This window comes from Indicator indicator, chromosome 2, assembly GCF_027791375.1.
Source record: "Indicator indicator isolate 239-I01 chromosome 2, UM_Iind_1.1, whole genome shotgun sequence".
Taxonomy (NCBI): Eukaryota; Metazoa; Chordata; class Aves; order Piciformes; family Indicatoridae; genus Indicator; species Indicator indicator.
In genome coordinates, this window is record NC_072011.1 from 35625532 (window position 1) to 35635742 (window position 10211).

The 10211-nt window shown below is 37.6% G+C and overlaps 1 protein-coding gene across 1 annotated transcript in view; it reads right to left on the reverse strand.

Annotated features, from left to right (window-relative positions):
* Positions 1-9981, reverse strand: part of PLD5 (phospholipase D family member 5) — a 199177-nt gene extending 189196 nt beyond the window's left edge. Inside the window, 2 exon segments of the mRNA XM_054397880.1 lie at position 2537; positions 9796-9981. Of these exon segments, the coding sequence (XP_054253855.1) occupies position 2537; positions 9796-9981 (187 nt within the window).
* Between the last annotated feature and the right edge of the window lie 230 nt (positions 9982-10211).

The window sequence follows — 10211 nt, forward strand, 5'->3', positions numbered from 1 at the left end:
GAGAAGACTCTGAAAGAATATGCTGTTGCCTGACAAAAATGAAGCCACACTGGTGGCAAAAAGAGTACTTTTGTCTATCCTATGTATGTTTCACTTGCTGCGGTTGCTCTGAGAGCTCTACACAAAACGCAACACAAAAGGTGGCATGCAACACCAGAACAGGGCTGTGGATTTGTCAGAGAAGTTCAAGAGGACAGGGCAGCAGGGTGGGGACAAGTGAATAATGAAAAACTATTTTAAAATTAAGCATCATGAAATAACTGATTAGATGAAATTACGGGGAAAAAAAAAGAAAACCCAAAGGCCTTGGTTTGGGTTGATAAATCCAACCTTGAGAAGTAAAAAGGGAAACAGCTGTGTCATAAAAATTGGATATAAAGAAACAGTTACTTAAAGCCAAACAGAATGTTTGGAAGAGTCCCAACACAGACAAACTATGGGAACAAAGTGCACAAATTGAAGAGAAAACAAAACATCTTTTAAAAATTGAAATTTAAAGTCATCTAAGGCTTCAGCTGTCACATGGTTGCAGAAACAAATAGATTTAGGTTGATGTGCATTAAGACCATACAGCACACAACCAGAGAATACAAGCTGGCACATTCCAGCTTCCAGCAGCATGAGTTTGATGCAACTAAGTCATGACAACAAAGCTCAGAGACTAATACTGTATAAAATGGGATAAAATAAACCAGAAAAGGTTAGCTCCTATCTGATTGTCACATGTTCAAGAGAAAAGTCTGCAGGGACAGCAGCTCACACAAAGGAAAATTGCTTTGTTCAAAAGGTAACATTTCCCAAAACACTTAAGTGACTTTGTTTCATGCTAGATGCAAAGGAACTGTTGTTGCTATTCAAACAACAAATCAGGCTCACTGTAAGTGCCTGAAAAATCATTTGGTATACTGATATTTTTTGATGCTCACAGCATCTCAAATAAGCACCCATCAGTCTTCAGAATCACAGATATAGCATGTCACAGTCTACAAACAAATCACTCCAAAAAGAGTTTCTAATTACAAACAATTTCAAGATTATTTGGCTTTAATTTATCTGTGTTTTTTTTATTTGCTTGTCTTAAGCCATTCATTTTCAACTTGTGATTCCTTAGAACCATCCCATCAACTGCACCAACCAAAGTAGCTATGTAATCTTTATGTAACTGGACTTACTCAAAAGATTCCTTTTCTCAGGGATGTAAAGATCACAGATTCAACAGATGCAGTACTGAACATACTTCAAATGTACTTCACCCATACTGTTTTAAGCAGCACATACAGAGAACTGTATGCAATGACTCTAATTTTTTTTTTTGGGGGGGGGTTGTTTTTTTCTTTTAATGGCAAAAGTTAATTCTTCGTGAAACATACTGGTTTTCTATGAAAAGATACATGAAGAAATTCCATGGTTTAGCATGCACTTCAAACTGTGACGGAAGTCAGGTTTGAATTATGTGAAGCACAGCCTCACTATCCTACCAGAACTAAGTATTGTAAGTTCTGCTGAATATGAAGAAACTACTTTTCCATAAGGCATCAAAGACCACAAAGGTCAGTATCAGTGAATCACAGACTGTCCGGTTGGAAGGGACTCCAAGGATCATTTGGTCCAACTTTTCTAGGTCATTCTGTGGTTTAAAGCTGAGTCTTAAAATGGTCCACTGTAGGGGAATCCACTACTTCTCTTGGGAGATTATTCCAATATCTAACTATTCTCATTGTGAAAATTTTTTTTCTGGAGTCCAATTAGAATCTCCCCAGGAGCAACTTGTGCCCATTACCCCTAGTCTTTTCCATGTGACTCCTTGTAAAAAGGGAGTATCTGTTATCCTGGTAGCCACTCTTTATGTGCTGGTATATGGTAAGAAGGTCTCCCCTAAACCCGGTTCTCTCAGCCTTTCCTCACATGGCAGGTCTTCCAGCCCTCTGATCATTCTCGTGGCCCTTCTCAGCATGCTTTTTAGCCTGTCTGCATCTCTTTTGTATGGCAGACCAAAACTGCACACAGTAATCCAGGTGTGGCCTGACAAGCACTGAGTAGAATGGGACAAAGACTTCTTCATCTCTGCTGGTAATGCCCTTGCTGATGCAAGCCAGCATCCTGTTGGCATTCTTTGGTGCTGCAGCACACTGTTCACTCATGCTGAGATTGCCTATCTTTGGCATTAGAATGTATAGAACTAAACAGACTGCTGCAGGCCATCATACAATTCTTAATAAGCAGGAAAAAGTTACTGCCCATACTGATTTAGAGGAAAAAGGAAAAAGTGCAATTGCTACCTCAGCCAACCCATTGATTTGAAACCTTTGAACCACTTTATTCCAGAAGGTAATAGCGAATGGACAGCACAGGGTTACAAATGCACATCCACTTATGCTTATAAAGACAGGAAAGCACCCATTCATTGTGCTGCATAGGCTCTTAGTGCAGTTCAGGTCCTAGAGCAAACTGACAGCATCTTAGCCCAAACTTATTCCACTCCACTCATCATCCCAACCTAATGTATGCTGTCTGTTTTATCACTGCCCATGAAAACGCTATAGGCCAACTTCTGCCAGCAGCCACCAGAAAGACACAGGAAAGATGCTGTTTCAGAATTTCTTTATATTCATAGAATCATAGAATCAAGAAGGTTGGAAGAGACCTCAAAGTCCAACCTGTCACCCTACACCTCATGACTATCTAAACCATGTCACCAAGTGCCACGTCCAATCCCGTCTTGAACACCTCCAGGGATGGTGACTCCACCACTTCCCTGGGCAGCACATTCCAATGGCCAACCACTCTCTCTGTGAAGAACTTTCTCCTCACCTCCAGCCTAAACCTCCCCTGGCGCAGCTTGAGACTGTGTCCTCTTGTTCTGGTGCTGGTTACCTGGGAGAAGAGACCAACCCCCTCCTGGCTACAACCTCCCTTCAGGTAGCTGTAGACAGCAATGAGGTCACCCCTGAGCCTCCCCTTCTCCAGGCTAAACAGTCCCAGCTCCCTCAGCCTCTCCTCATAGGGCTTGTGCTCGAGACCTCTCACCAGCCTCGTTGCCCTTCTCTGGACATGCTCCAGTAATTCAACATCTTTCCTAAACTGAGGGGCCCAGAACTGGACACTGTGCTGAAGGTTTTTTCTTAGTGTTTTAGCAACAAAAGCCTTTCTAGTTGCTTGTGGTTTCTCCCCAATAAACAAATACGTGGAAATACTGTAACTTGACAAGTACCTTAACCTTGATTGTTGTCACCAGTCACATCTATACACATTCTTGTATTTGCTCACCTACTTAATGTTCCATAAAAGGTAACAGGTTGGGGTTTTTTTCCAATTATTGTCATTAAAACACATGCACATTTCTACTTAAATGAGCACAAACCAGTCTGTTGTCACTAAATGGAGATCATATTCTGTTTCAGCTTTGATTTGATTTTCAGCATGACAGGCATTTTCTTCACCTACACTTTGCAATGAGAAACAGAAGTATTGCAATCAGAAGCAGAGAAATAACTTCACTTGTAGCTTTGCTTTACTGAGTTTTCTTTAGGTGTCCATTCATTAATCTTCACAGATAACTGAAGTTTCGAATATAACTGTCAGATTTCCTTCTGTGTTCACCATTCTGAAACACCTTAAGGGTGGGCAATGGGATCTATATAATTTTTTCTATGCTCACATACACCTTGCAGTTTCTTATTACCCATTTGTTACACTGCAATGTCTTCTGTCCTTCCCATAGCCTCTTACAGATTTTCCCGTTCTGAAAATAGTTGTGAAATACTGTATCAAGCAACTAGCCTGATGATACAGAGACTTAAAGCTCAAGAAAAGGTAAGCACTTCAAGACAGATTTTCCCTCCAACTGCCTAACACCATATATTGGACTTGCTTCTTTGCCCCAAACCCATGACATTTGAGCATGGAGCTCACATACAACTTAAATCCATAGAAGTGAAGTCACTAGAGACTTTGCCATTGCTTTGGAACAAGAGCAAACAAACATGCACAAACTGCATTGATGAAGTAGCATTCAAATCACTGTCACCTTTAACACCATTCCCCTGAGTTCAGCTGAGGTAACTCCTGAAGTTTAGTCAGCAAACACAAATTCCGTTATTAAAAAGCTCCTGCCTAGAAAGGATCAATCAGGGAATTTAATGGGCAACAACACAACTTCTGTGACACAAAAAGCACTAGTGAGACTTGCCACATTACATTAGTTTTACCCATTTATGTGTTTCAAAACAAGAACACATCTGCTTATGATAGGCTTTGTATAGCATATACTAGAATAGCTTTTAAAGAATTAAGTTAGAAAATCAAGAACCAAGTAAATATCCCTTTATTACAGAAACAACAGTAACATGAAATGTAAAATGGTCATGATCACTGTCTCAGCACTGATCCACATTTGGTCCTGCTCTAAACAGTTCAAGATGCCTTGGGGAAATCCAAGACTGACAGAATGACAAGAATTACTTGAATCACTATTTGTTTTGTAGCAGCAATTCTCAAACACACTAGCTTTTTTTTTAAATTCTATTAAACATCTCGTTGCAGCTGTAAATAGAGAAATACAAATAGGAACAAAAATTAGAATATAATTACTAGTATTTATGAGCTGCAGCAACTATATGAATTATAAAATAATCTGCTGATTCTGTTGGCACCACATAGTTAGAAATCAAACTTACTGAGCTTTTAAAAATTCCTTGTTTTAATAAGAAAAAGCAATAAAATGCACAAATGTATCCACCTACAAATACTGCACATAGAGAAGGAGGTATATAGCTGTGCAAAAGTGGAAAAAATGGTAAATTTGTCTCTGTCTTCAGAGACCAAGCCAATGAAGTATTACTAAAAATACCACTCTAATATTTCTCTGTTCAGGGGTAGATATTATCCATACAGTCAGATTGCATAAGGCATTGATCGAAACAAAAGAAGCCAAATACATATAAAAAAAATACTCAAATCCTATGCTATATGTGGAAAGCCGTTATAAAAGTGAAATAATTTTGAAGAACAAACCTTAAAAACAATTAGTTTTTTTAAAATCAGACTAAGTTTTGATGGATAAGCATACCAAAAAAGAAAAAAAAAAAAGAATAATTTTGTGACCCAATACAAATTATTTTCCAATTAAATTAATAAACCTCATTAGCACTAACAAGTCATTTGCTCCTCTTCTCCTCTTGAACTTCTGAGGGTCTCCTAACTCCCCACACATATTTCTTCACTTAGCCACATGGCCCTTCTGTCCACTAAGGCACAGTAGATAAATACTGAGCTTCTTGTGGTCATCTAAGTCACTTTGGGGGAACTGCAGGCTATCTGGATTCCTTTATAAGGCTAAAGACAGGTGAATCTGGGGATGCCTCAGTTCTCTAGAACTGGCTCAGCTGCATCCCCACCAGATACAATAACACCTAGGTACACTTCATTGTTTCTCTGTTCTAGAAACGTGGGCATAGAGGTCACAAGCAACCAGCAGCACAGGTCCCCAGTTTGGCTGATTAGGGGATACGTACGGCTGATATGTACCTATTCCCTAATCTAAATACATCCTCAGATAATCTAGTCTAGTTCCCAAGAACTGTGGACAGATTGCAAGCAACTTAATTGTCCACTCAGGCTACAAAGTGTTACAGACATAGAAGGACTGTCACAGCACTTGAAAAAATAAGGTTATACTTTCTCATTTTAACAATGTCAACTAGTAATACAAAAAACCTTTTATTTTTAAAGCATGTAAACCATCTTTTAAGAAACCTCCCCAACAGTTTTAGACTTGAAGCAGCTTCTTAAAACACAGAATTTAAAATGTTTTAACATAATTAATTTAATTTTAAATTTCTTAGAAAAAGGCTATTACTACACCTTAGAGAAAGAATACCTGAATTTGTTATAAAATAGAATATACGTTTGAAGATATCTATTGTATCTTACAGAAAACACTATCCTGCTTTTTAAAAACATTTTGGTTATTTAAAATTAAGTTCTCTACATTTCTTTACTGAAATACTACAAAAGAAGTTAGACAGTACTTGTCATTACCGAGGGATACACGACGTGATGGAGAACTGTTGTAAATGAAACCAGACATAGGGTAACTCCCACCAACTAAAGACTATCAGGTTAGCTACTCTTTCTTTCTATCCCTGTCTCCTCCTTCCTTTCCTTTTAATCAATTCACATTCCGTTTAAAAAAAAAGGCAATACAAAGACAAACCCCACAACACTATGCAAAGGAGACTTTAACAATACTTATACAATGGTTTTCACTCCAACACTTCCAGTATCACCCGAAGAACTTCCCAAAAAGGCATGAGGAACTAGGTGAAGCAGACACATAGAATCTGAACAATCTCAATTATAAGAATTTCACAGGTTTGCAGCATCACTGTGGTCATATTTGCAATGTGAGAATTCCTCACACTTCTATTAATTTCCTCCATTAAAAGTATGGCTCTTTGACACATCAGCTACAGCACACATATACAGTGAGGCCTCATTTCAACAAAAACTCCTCAATGGCCTATCTTTACACATGCTACAGCAGATCCAGTTGTCTTAAATACAGCATCTGATTTCACAAAAGAGCATGGTTGAGTTATGTTCAGATCTTGCATGGTACAATTGTGTAACAGCCACTTGGAAAAAGATAATTCACATAAACAAGTTTACCCATGAGGAGACACACTGTATTAGGATCCATTTGAAGAACAATCAATTAGCAAGACACTGGCAATACATTCCAGGTTTTTAGTTCCTCTATGGTCAGCCAATAATTAAATATTGAACAGTTCTAAAGAAACTGTATCATATTTGTGCATCTGAACTTGTTCTGTGCTTCTAGAAGAGACATGGCAACAGCTGACTATTTGAACCACCTTACTACACTGTACAAATTGAGATGTTCCAAAAAAAACCCCAACCAAACAAACTAAAAAAAAAAACAAAAAACCCACAATTTTGTTACAGTTTTGAAATCTAGAAACAACCTGCTTGTGTATTTGAGATTTTTTTTAATATATAAACAAAAAAATTGATAAAAACTGGTTTCAGAAGACCTTTTCTAGTTCCTAAAAGTATATATGGATTAATAAGAAGTGTCACACATTAATAAATCATGCTACTCACTTTAACAAAAGACAGCATTATGTATCTTCTGTGGTCTACAAGATCTTACTGGAAGTAGCACACAAAATATACTGGCTCAATTTTATCCCTATTACAACTACACTGAAATCAATTTAAGAAATCATTTCAATGAAGCAAAAACTAATGGCCTCCATGAAGTCTAGACAGTACATCTCAAAAGTTCAACATCTGTTCATGCATATTTTGACTTACTATATACCCTTCTTCTGCCTATATCTGTCACTATGTAACATCAAATTTATGGTAACATACTTTCAAAATCAGTGCCTCCATGAATGCTCACTCCTTCTATTTTTTCTTTATAGGTATTAAGTAGCATTATTATCTCAGAAGGAGCTGCAATAAAATGTTATTCTTGTTCTCCATTTACCTCACGAGGTATGTATATCTTAATTATCCAATACTGGCCATAAGCTATCATATGTCAATGACTATACCATTCAAAATGATACATCTCTAATTGGTCTATCTTTTGAGTGGAAGAGTGGAGTGCAAGACATAAGTTCTGTGGCAAGAAAAGATTCAAAACCCTCAAAGATTTATCTGAAAATAAAAAATACAACCTTGGTTCAAAACCATATGAGCAAAATACAATCTAAAAATTAGTACATATTTTATTCACATTCATTTGGGGGAGCTACATAATAGCCTGTTACAACACCCACAAGTAATGCAGTTACCTTTAAGTAACAAAGTGTTTTCACGTATATATCATTGGCATATTTAATGTATTGCAGGGTATTCACAATAAATGTCAATGAAACAAATACTTCATGACAAGAAAGAAATATCAATGTTGCAATTTTTTTCTTTACATTGTTCAAATAGGATCTGGGAATAAAAATAGCTGTATCAGGTGAGAGGGTAACCCCCAGAAGAACATGCATTCATACCAGACTGATTATGGAAAAAGCTCTTCACACCAATGCAGCAAGGTTGTTGGAGATTACTATTGTGACAAAACACTGACTTCATCCAAAAAAAAAAAAAAACAAAACCAAACCAAAACAGCCAACCAACCAAAACAAACAAAAAAACATCCTGACTAAACCACACAAAATACTCTGCATTTGTAATCTTCAGACAAATTATTGCCTATTTTTCTTGTCCATGCTAATACTGTGGTACAATTTAAAAATACAGATATTTGAACATGCTAATATTCAGATACCAAAACAGTAGCTAGCTATCAAACTGTTGACAAATTATTCTCCTTCCACAATTAATAATCATTCATTTGATTACATATATATATATATAAGTACAGGTAGCAAAAACCTTTTTACAAAAATACAGAGCTCAGACTTCTATGCTTTCTACATTTTACAGTATTGAGACAAGTCACTCACCTTTCTTCTTGATTCACAATGGGAGAATACTCTGCTTACAAGCTTACTACTGTGAAGCCTTGTTAGTGTGAAGAACCACAAAAATGTGTAAGAATGCAGATAACTCAGTACCTTTCTCAAGATTTGAAACGTGATATTTCCAACAGTTAATCAGTTCTCATCATTTCCTCAGACATGTAAACAGTTCAAGTTTAAGATTTCACTAACAAAGATAAAATACTCTGTTGGTTACTGGGAAGGCAGGGTAATACTCCATAAACTAGTTGACAGAGAAGCTTTTTTCAGCTTTTTTCAGCTTTAAAATAATCTACTATGCCATCTAGGATTTTCATGTAATGAAATGCTTGTAATAAGACCATTCCTACGCAAAGAGACTTCAGGTGGCTCTATCACAAAAAAATGTTTTTCTATGCATCTTGAAATCAATGCGACTGTGATCACAAATTACTCACTACTGTAAAGAATGGCAGACTGTTGCATTATGCAAACCCATCCACATTCTTCTGCATCCCTGTAAATGCAGCTACTTTCCTGTTTTCATTGTACTGTACAGTGTAACAATGGGTTTCATCTAGTAAGCTATTCAGAAAACTCTTACACAGTATGCAGGTCATCTCAACCCATTTCCTTTATGTTAGAAGTAACACAAAAAATGCTTTCAAACATCATCCAAGACTAAAACACTTAGAAGCACCTTAAATTCTCATAAAATATTCACTAGAGCTATCAACAGTATCAATTCTGTTGTGGTCCCAAACACACTTTGTTAAGTCATGTATTACTGCTGCAGGAATATATGTCTTAAAGGAAATCTCCTCTACCTTACAGATGGAATATTTTCAAAGTCCCATGCATGAAGAAGAATGAGCTGAGGGGGATGAAAGGAAATCAGAGCTAGAATTTAAAAAGAGTTATTTTCTTTTAGGAATTACAGACCTACACTATAATCACTGTGAGATAAATGCTCTAACGTCCATCTGCACCATTCTAGTCTTTCTCCTCCCACATCAGTGCTGAATTTGCAGGAATCAAAGAACAAATAAACCAAGAACATTAAAAATATTTCCAGTTAGGAAGAGACTTGCATGTGGTTTGGTTACAGTATTGACATCCTATTTATCTCAGATTTGACCAGCCTGGGACCTTTTGGTAGCTCCTTTCTCTACCATTTGGGAAAGCCATGTCCAATTACTAGAGCACCACCTTCCTTCTGGAGTCCAAGCTGGTAGAGAGGTTGCCTAACAGATTACCCAGACAGGTCTACGAAGAAAAAAAGGACGTGAAATAGAAACTGGCTTACGTGCTCCAGTTTGTCTTTCCTTCTCAGCCAGACACTGGCACTGTAGTCCTGCTGCTTGACAGTGCTGTAGAAGTTCGCACCTACTCTGGTGAGGCTTGGGGAAGGCTCCCTGGGTCTGCTCTTCAGCCTCATCTGCTCGAAGCCCTCATGGGGGGATGAGGAGAGCCAGTCATGCCTGACTTCCATTTTGACATGACAAGGCAAAGTCCAAGGGGAAAAAATCAGAAGAAATGAAGAAATGAAGAAATTAACAGGCACTAGATGAAGAGGGTCCAAAAATGAACAGGATGGGGGAAGAAGAAAGAGGACAGGGAAAACACACACAAAAAAAGACCACCCCAGAAAATGGTAAGAGGAGGGAGGGAAAGGAGAAATGACAAGGTGGGTGGAGTGGTGGGAGAAGGAGAGGCTGCAGG